Here is an 18,078-nt window from a genome sequence, read left to right as displayed (position 1 = left end):
TAGCTAAAGATGTTTTTGTGAACACAAATTAGAAACATCATGCTAACCTGTTCCAGGCCACCGCTGAAGCCTACATGTCTCAGGTGGTTGGTGAGGAAGGTTTTAGGACATTTAGATGAGTCCCGAGCGAAGAGGAGCCAGCAGAACTCTGGAACATCAGAGCCTTTCTCCATATTTAAGTGTAATTGAGCAGCAGTCCTGAGCATCAAGAACTTTAAAGCTTCCAGAAGTTCATACTCCTCATTAAGACCTCTGAACACCTGCTGGCTCATGCGCTCCCTCTCTGCAAGACTTTTACACTGGACTGCCTCTTGCCACTATAAAAAAAATCATAAAATAGATAGATTTACTAAATAGATAGATTTACTAAACTTACATACATGTACTAAAACCTAAATATATAAAATAAAAACATTTGTTACTTGAAATAAAATAAATTTTTAAAACAAAAATCGTTTTTTTATTATATTTTAGCTAGCTGCCAAGAAAACTATTTTTTCTTTCATATTAAACTAAAATAACTAATATCAATTAAAAAAAACTAAAACCGCAACTAAAATCTGAAAGAAAACAGAAAATATAAAAATATTATAATATTTTTTCAAACTATTTTTTGAGAGTAATTGAAACGCAAAAAGTAAAGACTTTTTTGATGTTACTGAAGGTTTATAAATCACATAAACTTCTTTTATATAAACACATGAAAAATCCCATTTTTATTTTTAAGTATAAAAAAGTTAATAGTTTCTGATGGTACATGTGACACTGATGATAACAACGTATAAATTATTTCTTTGTGGTTAAGTAATTTTTTTGCCAAAATGTCATTTTATCATTTATTAAAAAAATACATTATAACAGAAAATAGTTATTTCAATAATTTTCCTTATTTTTGTATTTAATTAATGTATCATCTGCAAACATGTGAGATGCCTTTTAAAAAGATTTTTAAAAAAAATAATAATAAAAAAGTTTAGTGTAGTGTATCTTAATTATAAATTTATATTGTTTTACCTTTTTCTTCAGTAGGTCCAGACACTGTTCAAGATGCTGCACATTGTTCTTCTTGCTTTCAAGTGGAAACTGCCACTCTTTTAAGAAATTCTCATCAGAATGCAATTCTTTTGGCCACTAAAATAAAAATTCATAATGCATCACATTAAAACAGTCACATTTATTAATATGCAAAAATGAGTCATGCTGCTTTGTGCTGGTCCTAAATGAACAAGGATGTCTTGGAAGAACCACAGTGAGACGTATAGCAATACTTTAGTGTTTCAAAATATATCTTACATCTGTTTACAATAGTCCATACCTAAAAATAAGAATTAATATGAAAAGTTAAGATGCAAAACCTTCTAAAAGCCATTTGATATTTTCTTAAAAGATTAGCATTTTCTACTTCTGTGTGTAGGCTTGGTAATTTTCCTTTATATAGTGACAAATGAGCTTAAAACCTATTTAAAGTTAAATAACTGAACATAAACATAAAAGGCTAAAAAAATGCTCATTTTAGGAGAAGATTTCAGATGGCATTTAAAGTTTTTGCATCTGAACTCTTCATATATACCAGGACAAATGGTAGCCTAATTTTCATTTGTTTTTATCTAGTTTGTATAGATGTAGAAATAAATAATACAAACAGAAGTCCACATGCATTTCTTTGCACTAAAGCAAATTTACGAGACAGACAGAAAGATACAAACAGACTGACCGGTGTCTGTTTATCATCTCTATGTAGTGAAGCTGTGAGTTTAATTATAAAAGTTTTTGATGCATGCAATCTCATACCAAAATATAAAGCTTCCATCTGAATAGTGTATGTGCAAATAGGCCATTTTGCTTTATAAAACCATATTAAACACCATTTATATGGGCAAATCATGAACTATCATTATATTCTAAATTGGACTTTGGAAATAACATAAGTATTTGATTTACAACGGCATTCCTAAGTGGCTCGGAAATTATGCAAAAATGGACCTTGTGCAGTTTTTTTTGTTTAAGCCTGCAACAAATTGCAATCAGATTCAAGTCAGATTCAAGTAAGAAACAATTTTTGTTTCAGTTTAAATGCAGCCAAAACATGGTTTTGAAGATGGATCCACAATGATTTTTTTTAAAATTTTGAACAAAACAAAAAAATTACCTATAACAACTTTACAGCAATGCTTAATTCAAAACATATTTACGTATTTCTGTTTTAAGTGTAAGGTCAGGTAATAGTCTTTTAACTGTTTGTTAACTGTGATTTCTTGGAAAATATGGCTTCAAATCCTAATTTTGCTTCTCTATGATAAATATTTGTATAGAAAAACATGTAAAAATTTGTTTCAGCTCTGATTTAAGATCTTTTAACTTCTGGAAATACCTTTTTAAGTCCCACAAACCCAGGCAACGGCTAATGTGTTTATAAAAATAGACAGTAAACAGTAGGGATGCTACGGTTCTCAGTATTATATTGAACTGTTCGGTACGACATCCACGGTTCAATACACACTTGTGAATTGCGGTTTTCTCGGTTTTGCGTTTAAATAATTTATGTGCGTTTCATATCTCCCCGAAATGACTGTGTGTCCTTCCAAGTCCATGAGCTGAGATGAGGAAACTCATCCCCGCGAGTAAATATCCAATCACTATGCTCTAAATTTAGGGGCCGGTTAATCATCATTCCACACTTTAACATTGTGAGCGGCGGTGAAGTGAAGCTGAGGGAACAGTACAAGGAAGCGCCAGCGAAGTGAGGCAACATTATGAGGAAGTGCTGGCGTCTTTCAAATCTGCAGTGTGAGGACATTTTGATATTGCCGGTAAGTATCATGTTAATAAAAGAAAAAATACTGAACAAAAAAATAACTGTGTGCAAGCATTGTTTTACACCTTTAACTATAACTGCACATCTGCAGCACCATCACCCAGCAATATCACTGTCTGAAAGCAGGATTGCAGAGAAGGTAATAAAGTCCTCCAAATAGCAACAATCCCTCGCTGAATCTTTCCAGTAAACATACCCAACTGGTTCCGAGAAACACATAAAAATAACAAAGGCAGTGCGGGTGTTTATTGCTAAATAATTTGCAGCCGTTTTCGGTGATTGGAGATGTGGGCTTTTGTCATCTTATAAAAGCACTTGATCAGCGTTACAGACTACAGTCTCACATTTTTTTCAGCACTGAGATAATTACGATGGTTTATTAATGTTTACTTAAGTACAAATATGTTTACTTTCAAAATGTAGGAATGTATGCGTTCTACAGTTTGTACATGGGCTACCAGCAGCTGTGAGATTTCAGTGTTAATTTTTTTCATTCAATACACTAGGAACTAGTGTACTTTTCTTGGCTTTTAAGTAAAACAAAATGAGCATTGCAAATAATCTTTTTTATATTTTCCTCCTTAACCTCTTAATGTTCCTATTGCCTACAGAATAAAAAAACACATGTCAAGCCATGATAACCTGGTTAAAAAACCACAGTGTTAAAATACACAGTGTTAAAAAACCGAGGTATGTATTAAACCGTGGGCTAAATGTATTGTTGCATCACTAGTAAACAGTAATAAGGCTAAATTACCTTAACAATGTCAGAGTCCTGTAACCAGGCAGGAAGCTTTTTGGACTGACTCAGCACCTGGAAAAGCGTCGCCCTTAGAGCACAATAATTATCACCTCTTACTCTGCATAGACGGAACTCACTGGCTATTGCTTCATATCCCTAAAAAACAAAAAGGCAAACTATAAATAACAAAATATAATTTAAAAATATCATGCAAAGTAATGTGTGTGAAAAAAAGAATGCTCACTTTTCGTATGAGTTGACTTTTAGTAGTGTTGCCTCTCCACTCTTTCTCGCTGTATGTCTGAAGATCCTCAGCTGCTGACACGCTGCTCTGAGCTTCAACAACAGCCTCTGTTTGAAATTAAAGACATCTTTAACTTCTTTAACAAGCTCACATATATTTCTTAAACATTTAAATACAGGCAGAATACCCGAGTCTGGCTGGTGCTGCTTCTTCAGCTCTTCTGCTATCTCCTCTTCTCCTCTGTAAAGGTCCAAATCACTATAAAAAAATAAGATTTACTGCACAATGGTGCATACAAAAGTGTTGTCACTTCCTTAAGCTAATAAATAGTGACAACAATTACAACTGCACAAATTATAGTTAAAAGATTCTGTTTTTTAAAAACAGACTTTTACAATAAACCGTTGTCTATTCAACCTAATAGGACAATTATTAGTGATCTATTTAAAACAATTCTGATTTTCAATTTCAAAAAAAAATGTTGGTAAGCTAACTTTTTATATATAAACACCTATATTTTACATTAAAGTTAAAATTTTGCACATAAAATCTATAAAATGTCAAATGAAAAACAGCCACGACCTAATAAATAGATAATATACTGAAATAATTGCTGTGGAGTCAATCGCTAAAAGGGACAGTGAGCTTTCGTCTTGAAATCCAAGTGCAACATTTGAAATTCAAATTAAATGTAAATGTATTCCCAAATGATTTAACTCATAACAATACTATCTTAACCCAGGGTTTCACCAATGTCAGAGTCCTGTAGCCAGGCAGGAAGCTTTTTGGACTGACTCAGCACCTGGAAAGCGTAGCCCTTAGAGCACAATAATTATCACTTCTTATCTGCATAGACAGAACTCACTGACAATTTAAATTTAAGACTTTAAGACCATTATGAACGTAATTTTAGACTCAGAAAGGGCTAAAGGCTAAGGAATTTGTCAAATGGTCCAGATGAAAAAGATTTTTATTTGCCCCATCAAAAAAATGTATTATTTAATATTTTACAAGATAAATGAATAATAAAAAATAAATATTTTCAATATTTCTTAGCAAAATAAATAAGAATAGTTTAAAACCCATCAAGCTCTACTTGTATCCATACACTTTTCCAACATAAACTTTCTTTAAAATAATTTTTAAAATATTAAATAAACAAATGTTTAAAAGTTTTAAAAAGCATAATAATATAATTGTATGCACAACAATCTGTGCAGGTCAGTGACCTCAGCAGTAAATACATGGAGCACTTTTAGTTTTATTGAAATAGATTGTTGGTGATTGTATGGGTTTAGACAAGATTGGGTAGCAATACATGAACAAAAGAGAATTAAGACCTGTTTAAAAAGATGTAAGACCTGCAACACACTATTTCTGTAAATGTAAGACATTTTAACACCTAAAATTTAGATTTTGGGATGCAAGACATTTTAAGACCCGCGGAAAGCCTGTAACCTCAATCTAGCTTCAAAGAATACACACAGAAATATAATTTCTGATTTTTATCAACTGTAATTTGTCTTTGCTTTAAGAAGTACTTTTGTAAAATGTGGCCCAGGTTGTACCCTGCTTTCCCCAAAACAAACCTCCTCAATAGTGCACAGCACAGAAATAGTTGTACCAACAAGAAGGGTACCTTTTCTCATCTTCAGCAGAAGATGTCTTCATCAAATGTTCTTGGGATGAAGATCTGGGCTTTTTATCAGCATGTTGTTTTTGCATAGTGCAGGAAGAATTAGTGCTTCTCTCAGGTCCAGAAAAACAGGCATCCTTAATAACTGCCCGGCTCTTTTCTTCTGCTTTCTGACCTGGAGTACCTGGTGTTGATCTACGGGAGGAGCAACAGTTATGTTTAACATGGCATAAGACAAGCTAATGTATATCATATTTAGTACTGACTCATAAAGTCAACATATATTTGAAATAAAGACCAATACTAAAGCATACCCATGATTCTTTTTAGGTTTTTTGTTGTGACTCTGCTGTAGGCCAGAATCACAACCAGACTTTGATTTTTTCATTGTACCAGACTTTGCTTTTTCATGGTTTTGACTTGGACTTTTTGCACATCCTTCATACCTGAATCATATCGGCAGGTCCGAGCTGCATCTCTGCATGACGGGCTGATGCACAGAGCAAACACAAACAACAACAAAAACACATATCACATTACTTTTGCACTTCTGCACACCACAATAGAAGTTATGTGAAGTTAAGATATGAGTTGAATAAACAGACAAAATAAACCGAACAGAAGCACTTCCGCGTGTTATCTCACCAGTTACAGGTCTAGCCGTTTCAAATAACCAAGGTGACGATTAATAAATATTACCGTAATGGTTTACTAAATGCCTTCTTAGACAAAACTGATAAAGTCTACTATCCTACCTGGCTTTACGGTTTACTGACCTCACAAACACCAATTACAAAATATATGAGGATTACCATAGGAAGAGCCTTGTGAAAACTTCCTGTGAATATGGAATTGTGGGAATTGTAGTATTTCGGCGCGTTGCCGCAAAGTGTTGCCATGCCCACTTTTCTTTTTTAAAAGTTCGTCTCAATATATTTTGGACCTTTTTGAAAAATAACCGCATATTTGTGTTTTATTATTATGACACTATAAAATAATATTTTATTGAAAACTCAGGATGTTGCTGCGCTTTTGCTGTAAGATATTTTTGGACGAAATGCAGTCAGACCCCTCTCGAAAATACTGTAGGATATTTGTTATGATTCACAATCACATATATCTGCGTATGAACCAAGCTTTTTTCATTCATTTTCCTTCGGCTTAGTTTCTTTATTAATCTGGGGTCACCACAGCGGAATGAACCGTCAATTTATTCAGCATGTTTTACACAGCGGATGGCCTTTCAGCTGTAATCCAAATCCAGTACTGGGATATAGCTTTTTTCATAATAAAATAAAAATAGTAATAAATAACTAGAATTGTACATTTCCTAAAGGAAATGTGAATGGGGTTTGCGTGGCAAATCGATGGGGTACAAAATGGTACTAAACTGGGCAATAGCACTGGAAAGGTAAGAAATGGTGGTTGCTAAGATGTTGCTAGGCGGTTGCTAGGGTGTCCTGAGTGGTTGCTAGGTGGTTGCTAAGGTATTGCTAGGTGGTTGCTAGGGTATTCTAAGTGGTTGCTAAGGCGTTGCTAGGCGGTTGCTAGGGTGTCCTGAGTGGTTGCTAGGTGGTTGCTAAGGTGTTGCTAGGTGGTTGCTAGGGTGTCCTAAGTGGTTGCTAGGTGGTTGCTAAGGTGTTGCTAGGGTAATTTGGGTGGTTGCTAGGCAGTTGCTAGGGTACCCTGGGTGGTTACTAGGCAAGCCTCACATACATGCCTGATGAAATATTTATACTTAGTAAGCATTTCTAGCAAGTTACAGTACTTGGCTAGTCAATATTAGCATGTAGCTAGTCACTGCTTGCATGTGTAGCATACAGGAAGTTCCGTTTGCTAGCATGACTCAAACGAGCCAATCACCAAGTCTCTACGATGTTCCGATGCTGAGATATAGCTGTTGATGATTGGTTGCTAGGGTACTCTGTTTTGTTGCTATGGGCGAGGTTACAGAGTGAACTTGAATGTGGTTGGCTGTCTAAGTCAAATGAGCCAACACCCAAGTCAGTAGGACACTGCCAAGCAAAGATATACATGTAGGCCAGTTATAATGGCAGTCTATGAGATCAATTTGGGGGCGTGGCTTGTGAGATTCATTATCATATTGATATGCTCATTGGTTGTCTGAGTCAGATGAGCCATCCCTGAAGCCAATAGGACACTGCTAAGCAAAGATATGCATGTAGGCCAGTTATAATGGCAGTCTATGGGACCAGTTTGGGGGCGTGGCTTGTGAGCTTCATTATCATACTGAGATGCTGATTGGTTGTCTGAGTCAAATGAGCCCACCCCTGTGTCTCTATGACACTCCTATGTAATGTTATAGATGTGTGAACTTTATAATTGAAGTCAATGGGATCTGCAATGGGACATCCCACCCCATGTTAAGTCAATGGGACACTTATTAGGGGTCTTTAAGTGGTTTGGGGGGGCGTGGCTTGTGAGCTTCAAAATCATATTGAGATGCTGATTGGTTGCCTCAGTCAAATAAGCCTACCCTCAAGTCTGTATGACACTGCTATGTAATGTGATTGACATGTGAGTCAAGAAATGAATGGGAGTCAATGGGCCATGTTAAGTCAATGGGGACCCCTTTGGGACGTCCTAGCACCCCAGGGGTACAACTTATACCCCTTTTTGGGGTATGTTCTCATACAGGCTGCAACCCCCTACAGATGTTGCGAATCCCATATTTCTACGAATTTCACACTTGGCGCTACAACGCTTTAAAGGTCGTCCCATTTCGCGGCGCGTTTAGTGCTCTTCTAGAAAAATGAATGGGAGTCAATGGGGCCAATGTAAGTCAATGGGAGAACTTTGGGACGTCCTAGAGCCCCAGAGGTGCAACTTATACCCCCTTGCGAGGTATGTTCTCACTTAGGCTGCAACCCCCTACAGATGCTGTGAATCCCATAATTCTATGAAATTCACACTCGGCGCTGTGATTCGTCAAAGTTCGGCTCAATGTTAAGTCTATGGGATTTTTGGGCAGGTTTTTTGGCCCCTGCGGGGCCAAAAAACCCCCCACCGCTTATAAAAGTCATAGCACACCATTCCCGATAGAACCGGACGATTTGACACCACTTTCAAGGGTCTGGGGCGAAAGCTGCGGGACAAGTTACGCGCCGAACTTTTGGCAGAATTAAGAATAATAAACCACAATAGTAAGAATGGACTTTGCCTAAGGGCAAACCCCATTAATAATTGTTTTTTTTTTTTATTAATGGCATACATTATAGGCTGGGTAGCCTAAATATATTTTTAGACTTAAATAAATTACATATTTATATATTGTATTTTGTTATGTGAGACTATATTACAATTTTAAGCTGAATTTGTTTTAAATATTATTAAATAATATTTGACGATCTGGCAACACTTAAAACTGTAAACTATAAACTGTCTTTTAAAGTCTGCTTGTACACCTTCATTTCTTTGTGAGGCTTGAGAAACCCATTGGAGAATACACATCCTTCATTATCTAAGTCCTTGTAATAAAATCTGATATATCCTTGTGCAGTATCGAATCTCATTTGTGTCCTTTAAAGCAAGTCATCTATTTCCCACTTCATTGGATTCCGAGGTCAATATCCTATCTCATATGAAATCATTTGTATTCTTTATTGTTTGGATGGTGTGGAAATGCAGCAATCCCCCATCACCAGGGTAGTTTAGTTACATTAGTGTCTGATTAAAAATATATATGATTTACATCACACTGTCGCTTCTGCCATATTTCAGTTTTGTCTGATTTCAAAATATAAGCAGTGAAACACGCGTGTGAATTTAAACTCATTCTGACCAAAAAAAGAGCTTTATATTGACACTAGTTACAGTTCCCTGCAAATCTTTGTGCAGGATATTTTCATCCACTAGATGTCATCACTTAGTTTGATTGGAATTGTAGAGTAAAGTTTCTGGTGGTGATAAATCATGGGATGGAATCTCGTTTTTACTGAGAAATAAAAATATGATTGTGACATTTATCTCAAAACCTTTACTTTCCCCCATGGGTTGCCAAGTCTTTATCAAACCACCAAACTGCAATTCCAAGCTAGTTCAAAAGTAGTCCAAAACTGTTTAAAGGCAACAATGCATTGCTCTGCATCAAAATTTGTATGCATAAAAAAATATATATTTTGAAACAGAACTCAAATTTGCAGAGTTATAAATAAACAGTTTTTCATACTCATAGAGTTCAAATTTTTATTATGTTAAAAATAAATATAAAGTATTGACATCAAGAACTACATGAGAAATGTGTCAAGTTTACATTCCAAAATTGCTCTTTATAGCTGAAAAGTTCATTTTTTTAAATGAATGAAAGTGTTTTTGGGTCTTTTAATGTTTAGTTGCTTAAAGGATTGAGGATTCAAATTCTACATTGGCATCACTTTTGTAACCTTTATTTTATGTAATTAAAATTAAGGTGCAACAAAGCATAAACATTATTCATAATTATATATATATATATATATATATATATATATATATATATATATATATATATATATATATATATATATATATATATATATATATATATATATATATATATATATATATATACATACATACACACATACATACAACAGTTCTGTCTGGTTCTCGAATCTGATTGGGTGATAGCCGTGGGATATTCTGCAATATCAGCAGTCCTACAGCCTCTTCACTCTTGTGTATGTATTACTCTGCCCGCATAGAGTGTCAGCAGGTCAATAAACTCACCTCAGTTTACCAAATGTTGCAGCTGTTGAGAAATATATTGTACTTTTGAGGCTTTTTTTTGGGCAAGAATGTAGTTTTATATTGCAATTATGCAGTTTATTTATAAAGATAGTGTATTTTAAATATGTGTAATTTCTGAGATACAGCGCCATCCACAAAATAAGCTCTTAGAGCAGGGGTGTCCAAACTCAGTCCTGGAGGGCCGGTGTCCTGCTGAGTTTAGCTTCAACTTGCTTCAACACACCTGCCAGGAAGTTTCTAGTATATCTAGTAAGAGCTTGTTTAGCTGGTTCAGGTGTGTTTCATTACGGTTGGAGCTCAACTCTCCAAGAGTGTGGACACCCCTGTTTTAGAGTATAGGAAAAACCCAGCATCTTTTTTAAGTTGATCTCTCTCTTTTGTATGTTTTAGTGCTGTATTTATCCCATAGTAATTGTAGTGTACTGAGTTTGAGAAGGGAGTCACATATCAGAAATGTGTGTATTTTGTGTTGGCCACTCTTTGTATAACCCTGAGTTACTTTTTGTTGGCCATCATGGTTTGTTTCTAACGCATCTGCTGTTTTTGTTACTAGTTCAGTTAACAGAAAGAAAGAAGACATGCCTGCATGTGTTTAATGTTTTTCCTCATCACAAACACAACAGTTATCTGGTAGGGATTGTGTTGCTTTGGCTTTTTCAGGGTTATTATTGATCTCCCAACTACAACAGAGAAATAAAAGTCTCTAGACTGATGGCATTTCATGCCGTTCAGCCTTATAATCTTTAAACGTCAACAAAATCACCTGTTTTGTCATCACTTTAGACATTATACAAGAGAATCATTCAAATACTACCTCTAAAGTGATGGTGGTGACGTAGCAACAGTTTCTACTGTTCTGTTGTCAGCTGTAGATGTGAATGATGGCAAAAGAAAGTACTTCCTCATACAAAAGGGTTTGATACTCTCTGTGTTTGATTTTCTTTTTATATACATGATTATGCCGTCAAACTGTTCTATACTGTACATTGTCACTGGTGGGACACAAAGGCACAACGCACAACACACACCTCCCACTCATTTATATATATATATATATATATATATATATATATATATATATATATATATATATATATATATATATATATATATATATATATATATATATATATACATACATATATCAAATGTAGTTATTAAAAAATAAATTAATCGGATGACATGGAGCTAAGGATGACTTTGACTGCACTGCGCCTGCTTTGCCAATGAGGGGGCATCAAAAGTAGGCAAGAGGGAGGGTTGGGAGCGTAAAACGTGAGCAAAAAGTGCAAGAATACATTCAGCCAACAGTTGATGCAGTAGAGCACACTACAGTTCTTGCAATGCCCTCCTTTGCAATAGGCATCCACATTTCCATAGTCATACTGCATTTTAATGCTCACCTTAAAATTAACGGTAAGATTACCAAACGTGTGCGAGAAAGAGGCCTGAGGCTGGAGAAATCGCGGTGTGGTGTCGCTTGTATCTCGGCGATGTGTGTGAGTGTGTGTGTGTGTGTGTGTGTGTGTGTGTGCACGCTGTGTCTTTAAGCGCCGCTCCTCCCCCTCCGCTCTCCTCTGCTCTGGAGGTGCTGAAACGTCGCCTTTCTCGTTTCAGAGCACTAGCAGCCATGGCTGAAATAAAGACGGGCATATTTGCCAAAAACGTCCAAAAGAGGATCAATCGGGCGCAGGAAAAGGTATGGATGTCATTGTGTACTTATTTCTGAAAGACCACAAACGATATGCGTATTTAAGCACGTTTGATAAAGCAAAACGCGACATTTGGTGTTCGCGGAGCTGTCCAGCAGATGCTCCGGGCAGAGGAAGGAGATTCAGGTATAAGATTGAAATGACATGCTTTAGGTTAGGGGACATTTCTTATCTTTTATCATTTCTCACAGGAATAGTTGACATTTTCAGTGCATGAAACCTTCAACATTACTCCCAGCATTAAAATGCGCAGACTCACTGCAATCTTAACCAGCACTGCCATTTAAAAGCGACCATAGAAGCTCACTATTACAGTAATTATCAGTCTAAATGTATTTTACGAATTTTAAGGGAGAAACCACTGATCTGATTTTGAAAAGCATTGGGTGACTGGTAGATTAGGCTATAACGTGTCACGGATACTGTGACACGTATTAACGTTTGTACTGCCTTGCCGTCTTATTTGGCTAGATTTCAGTTTTCCTTGTAGTTCTGACGGTCTACTTTATTATTATAACTCAAGATGTTGGTTGAAGCTGTCATTTTCCTGCAAGGTCAGGAGAAGGGGAGGTGGGGATGCCCTCATCTATGCGGTATGAATACTAGCTAGGGGAGATTTCCGAGTGGCCACGAGATCCTGAAGGCCGCTTAATGTGGCTGTTGGAGACACGCGACAATCTCTCGCTAAATAAAACCCGATATAAATAGTGGAGGACGTGTTTGTCGCTTTCTGTCGATGAATTTGATCTTATAGTGGTGTTCGGCTGTGGTTTGGTTGTCGTTTTTGCTAAGACCATCTGCGCAATGTAGCCTATCGCAGTTGTTAAGCGAGCTGAATATGAAATGTCTGACAGCTAGTAAAGCGAAGGCGTCTGGTAAACAGAGCCGTAGTGGTTTTCCCGAGCCGAGCCGAGCTGCACTAGCCTAAGCGGATTGTTTTTCTTTTAATACCCACGGTTCACCCACAGACTGACTGAGCTGTAATGAAACATCGAAAGTGAAGATTCCCTGGAGATTCATGTGTGATGTCCTTATAAGTATGAACTATGGGGGTGTCACACATTTCTTCCTCAGGGTGACTGTGCAAAAGTGGGACAGTTTTTGATTGATTCGTGATGGAGCCTAGTTTGTGCCATTTGTTACTCTTAAACCGTCTTAAAATGTGTTTACAGGAATTGAAATTAGATAGATCAGCTTAAGTGTTTATTTTATGTACTTGTTAGCATTTTCTGCAAAATGTTATATTTGTATCTATAAATTAGGCATGTTAAATGAAATGTCAGGCCCATAGCCAGCCTGAATGAAAGGGGTGGCTCTTTTTTTTTCAAAAAGTAGACCTTTTTGCAGTTATTGGCCTCATTTTCTTTTAATTATGAGATTTAAATACTGAATTTAGGTGACATTTTAAGCACATTTTAGCTGGATTAGCTTGTCAGCATAACCACACATTTTGGTGTACCAAAAACATTTCCTAAGTTTTTATAATAAAAGAAATATGACAAATATTTATTTTTAAAATCCAAATTGGTATTACATCACATATAATTAGAAAAAAGCTTTAAATTAAAAACTGTAGCCTATTGTAATTTATTTAACAAATAACAAACTGAACAAAATTAACTTTCCTCAGTCAAAATTTGGCCATTTGAATAATTAAAAATCTAATAAAATAATATTAATTTAGAGCTGCAAAATTTTTTTAGCCTCTCTTGTAAAAAAAAAAAGTACATTTTAAATAATTCATGCATAAAAACAATAGCCAAAATAGTATTTAAATTGATTTTAATATGAGTTGCTTTCAAGATTTAAAATGAAAGTTACAGGTCCAATTTTTTCTCTATTGAAAAACAATACAAAAGCAAAAGATGACTTTGCTTAAGTCAGATGTTTTCCTGCACAGCTGATGTTGGATTAATTATTATGAAAAATAATTGTTCGCATTGGCCAAAACATAACTGAAGGCACTCCAGCATTCTGCTTGGTCTTAAAGCCTTTTTCAATGGGTTATTTTAAAATATTTTTAAAATAGGACTAATAAGGACAAACTCTGGACATTTGTCAGTGAGGGGTGGGTCTTCCTAACCACTCAATCCCCCCTGGCTACAGGCCTGAATGTTGATTTGAAATGGTCAAGTTGGCTTTTCCAACATTGTTAATGGTGCATGGTTTAAATAACCAGCTTGATTGAGGCCTATCAGGTTAGGGTTGTATATCGTTTTACGTATTAAAGGGATAGTTCACCCCAAAAATAAACGTTTGCTGTTAACTTACCTATGAATTCTGGAACAAGGAAAAAGTGAACTACAAGAAACAGATATTATTTCCAACATCAATTGTATAATTATTACTGGTTATCAACAAAAAACTGGTTGATTTATTTTTAAAGAATCCTGTTGATTTTCTTCATACAGTTCATGCTAAGATGATTTAGACATCCAAACATAAAGCACTACAAAGACATCAGGCTAATGAAACATTGTCATAATAATACCCTTATGACAGTAAATAATGACTTCAATGTTTGATTGCCTCATGATGTTTAAGAAGCAATCAATCATGAAACTTTTCCCCCACACTTTTTACCTGATGACTCACTCTAAATTGCCATAACTAAAATCTGAGCTTTGGTCTGTAGTCAACATAATGATTATCACCACCGATGACAGAATTTGAGTCTGACTGCTCAGGATGTCTATCAGTGTAACGTGACTCCCTTACGAGGGTTAAGACCAGCACATTCAAGGAGCAGGTATACAATTTAATGCCTCTGGAACAGAAGATCCAGACCAGGGCAGATAACATGATAAGGGGTGTAAGAGATCCTTTAATCTATGTCCTGGTGGGGACAAAATACCTCACAATCATCTGAGATCACTCATAATCCTGTTGCTTACCCGTCACAGCAAGACTGCAGCATCGTGACCACGGTGAACTCTTGTGAACTGCAGCAGTGTTGTGACTGTTTAATGCATTTATTCAGTTGCATTGTGACAGAAATGCATGCAAATTTATTTGTCTGTCGCTCTCGCAGGATCAATATTAGCCTCGGCATCTTAGGAAATCATATGTAATTCAACTATAACGCCTCTGTTCCATTTGCAATAAACACATTTGCTTTTCAAATTTGATTTAACAAACCTATGAGATCTTTTTTTGTAAATGTTATCAAACACTTTTCGAAGGATCATTTGTTAACATAAAGTAGAGGACTTCACTGCGCTGTGTGGATGAGGCAGGGTGGAGTGTCTGTTTTTAAGGCCTAAGTTGTGTTAATATTTCATAGGCTGGCTGCTGCTGTTGTATAGTGTTTCCAGACTGGGCATTGTGTCTTAGATTAGTGCTGTTTGCCTTCTAGACAGTTCAGTGTTGATTTTCTGACTCTAGATTTAAAGGATAGACCTTTAAAAAAAAAAAAATGAAAATCTCAATAGATGTGAAATTTCTAATGAACAGGAACATGCAGTTGAACGCAGGTGGATTTTTGCCCTCTATACTTTGATGTATATATTTTAATAAATAAAATAATGTGATAAAAATACAAAATACCTTCTTTTTCTGTCTCGTTTAGATATATAGGGAAGTAACCGAAATATATATGGAATTGTCTATTTTAATTAATGATATATGATTATTAAAAACAGTAATAAAAGTACAAAACACCTTCTGTTTGTGTCTAATTTAGATATAAAGGGAATTATGTAGCATTATGTGGTTCTTTTCGGCTTAGTTCCTTTATTAATCTGTGGTCTCCACAGCGAAATGAACCGCCAACTTATCCAGCATATGTTTTACGCAGCGGATTCCCTTTCAGCTGCAACCCATCACTGGGAAACATCCATACACACTCATTCACACACATACACTATGGACAATTTAGCTTACCCAATTCACCTATACCACATGTTTTTGGACTATGGGGGAAAACCGGAGCACCCAGAGGAAACCCACGCAAACATGGGGAGAACATGCAAAATACCCTCTTTTTGTCTCTCATTTAGATATATAGGGAATTAATTGAAATATATATCAAAGTCTATATTACAATTAATAATATATGATTATTAAAAACAGTAATAAAAGAACAAAATACCTTCTGTTTGTGTCTAATTTAGATATAAAGGGAATTATGTAGCATTCATTGAAATATATATCAAAGTATATATTTCAATTCATGTTACATTATTCTCTAAATGACATATTGTGCCTGATTATGAAGCATTGCATGTGTTGCATGGATGTGAAAATACTGTATCTCAGTGAGGCATCATTTCTTAATGTCATTTATATGCATAATGCATATCAGAGAATTATATTGATCCATATCAAAGGCTTATCCAACATGTGCGAGTGTGTTACAAAGAAAAACATCCAGATGGCATGTTCTTGCCACCCAGGAGCAATGTGGGGCTTTTGTATATGACCTTATTCATGATACCAGGGGGCCGAGCCTGAGTTTTACTGACCCAGACCCATGCCATATACTCTCTTTCGTGTGGTGGGAGGCCTGTACTCTACACTGTTTTCTGTACTCTACACACACACACAAACACACACACACTCACAAACACACACACACACACACACACACACACACACACACACACACACACACACACACACACACATATATATATATATATATTTATTTATATTCAAGCCCCAAAATATTCATATAGTAGGGGTAAGAATAATTTCAGGCTTGACTGTATACACACACACACACACTAATCAAACATTTGTAACTAATATGTAAATGTACCACTTGAAGTTTTTATTAAGGTTTTAGAAGCGTTTCATACATACATGCTATTTTTATATAAACACGTTTATAGTATCCTAATACTGAAAGTTCTATTTTACATAAAATTTAACAGTGACTACGTTTACATGGACATCAGTAATGGAATCATTTGCCTTAATTTAAATAAGACAATAACATGATTAAGGCATTTACATGAGTTGCTTTTTGAATGTTCCTTTCATGATCCCTTTTTACATGTTGTAGCACATAATTCGTTTAACGTCATTGCGTCAGCACGCTATCCATGTTTCTTCCGGAGTTTTATGTAATTTCGTGTGTTTCATTTTTAGTTTGTTGACTTTAACTGCAGCTTGGCATTTCAGGAACATTTCATGCATGCCACCATGACAAACGAGGTATTGGAAGCGAGTATGAACTGCTGGAAGAGTGTTGTTTTAATGGAATTTGATTAAGCACGCCGAATAGGGGAAAAAACCCTCCCCATTTCGCTATGTGATGTCTGTGGTCTTTCATTGACTAGGTAGGTGCAGAGAATAGTGTCAAACAGCCGTGTGTTGTCCAACATGACGGTAATAGTTTGAGTGTGGTGTTTACATGTCTGTATTACACTTCAATAATGCAACTAAAATCAGCATACTCCACATGTCTTAATTGGATTCCTGTTTTGTTCAAATATGACTTTAGTTAAATTACTAAAAAAAAAGAAAATCGCCTTTTACCTGGTCAACGTTTAATCAGAGTATTGTCTTAATCGTATTAAAATCAGATTATTGGTGTCCATGTAAACGTCTTCAGCGTGAGATCAATGTTTATAGGTGAGTAAAAGGTCAATTTAAAACTGTTCCTCTTAAAAAATGTCTTATCAGAAGACATGGACCAAAAACATTTATGAATGTTTGAAAGCATCTGAGTTTTAGGTAAATTCAATGAATGTATATAAATTTCTGTTATTTGATTTAAAAACCTTAATCTTCATTTTGGAGTGAATATTATTCCTTTGATTTTCATCAGTAAGTTTCTCTAAAAAATGTTAACACTCAACAAAAGTGATCACATAAAAAGATAAGCTATTTATTTCAGTGGCACCATACAGCAAATAAACAAGAAAACATAATAACCCTGTAATTTGTAAATGTGTTGTATTTTTCAATTTGAACCATGTTGCTTGTTCAGACCCTGATCTAAAATACATTATTGTTGATCTAACAAAGTTTATGTTTATGTTTATGTTTAAAGTCATATTTACAGTAGTGCACATTTCACAGTTCCTAAAATTAGTATAAATAATAGCTTTTTTCATAATGTGTGTTTCCTAAACTTTAGAACTGTTTGTTATTGCCTTTGAATTACACTTTATAAAACATACCGTACAATGGGCTCTTTGCAAAGCTAGAGTTTTAAAGCCAACAATAAAAACT

The 18,078-nt window shown here is 35.4% G+C and overlaps 3 protein-coding genes across 33 annotated transcripts in view; 2 read left to right on the top strand and 1 right to left on the bottom strand.

Annotated features, from left to right (window-relative positions):
* otulinb (OTU deubiquitinase with linear linkage specificity b) overlaps positions 1 to 6,279 on the bottom strand; it is a 10,320-nt gene extending 4,041 nt beyond the window's left edge. Inside the window, exons 1-8 of one of the 5 annotated variants that reach the window (XM_087238436.1) lie at positions 6,250 to 6,279; positions 5,752 to 5,927; positions 5,441 to 5,632; positions 3,989 to 4,059; positions 3,802 to 3,908; positions 3,573 to 3,713; positions 1,015 to 1,131; positions 48 to 317 (exon numbers count right to left, since the gene is read on the bottom strand). In XM_087238436.1, the coding sequence (XP_087094562.1) occupies positions 48 to 317; positions 1,015 to 1,131; positions 3,573 to 3,713; positions 3,802 to 3,908; positions 3,989 to 4,059; positions 5,441 to 5,632; positions 5,752 to 5,825 (972 nt within the window). In that variant the 5' untranslated portion in view covers positions 5,826 to 5,927; positions 6,250 to 6,279. Of the gene's footprint in view, positions 1 to 47; positions 318 to 1,014; positions 1,132 to 3,572; positions 3,714 to 3,801; positions 3,909 to 3,988; positions 4,060 to 5,440; positions 5,633 to 5,751; positions 5,928 to 6,082 lie in introns of all 5 variants that reach the window. The other 4 variants (XM_087238437.1, XM_087238438.1, NM_001166015.1 and 1 more) reach the window with 4 other exon arrangements.
* Positions 1 to 18,078, top strand: part of lrrcc1 (leucine rich repeat and coiled-coil centrosomal protein 1) — a 280,861-nt gene that overhangs the window by 16,790 nt on the left and 245,993 nt on the right. The gene's annotated exons all lie outside the window — the stretch shown is intronic.
* Positions 11,778 to 18,078, top strand: part of amph (amphiphysin) — a 45,774-nt gene continuing 39,473 nt past the window's right edge. For 26 of the 27 annotated variants that reach the window (XM_087239044.1, XM_087239043.1, XM_087239039.1 and 23 more), the window contains exon 1: positions 11,788 to 11,885. In XM_087239044.1, coding sequence (XP_087095170.1) covers positions 11,817 to 11,885 — 69 coding nt within the window. In that variant the 5' untranslated portion in view covers positions 11,788 to 11,816. Of the gene's footprint in view, positions 11,886 to 18,078 lie in introns of all 27 variants that reach the window. The other variant, NM_200831.2, reaches the window with a different exon arrangement.

This window comes from Danio rerio, chromosome 2 (assembly GCF_052040795.2).
Source record: "Danio rerio strain M-AB ecotype USA chromosome 2, GRCz13ab, whole genome shotgun sequence".
NCBI lineage: Eukaryota > Metazoa > Chordata > Actinopteri > Cypriniformes > Danionidae > Danio > Danio rerio.
Note: the sequence above shows the minus strand (reverse complement) of the source record. Positions and strands in the feature narration are given on the sequence as shown.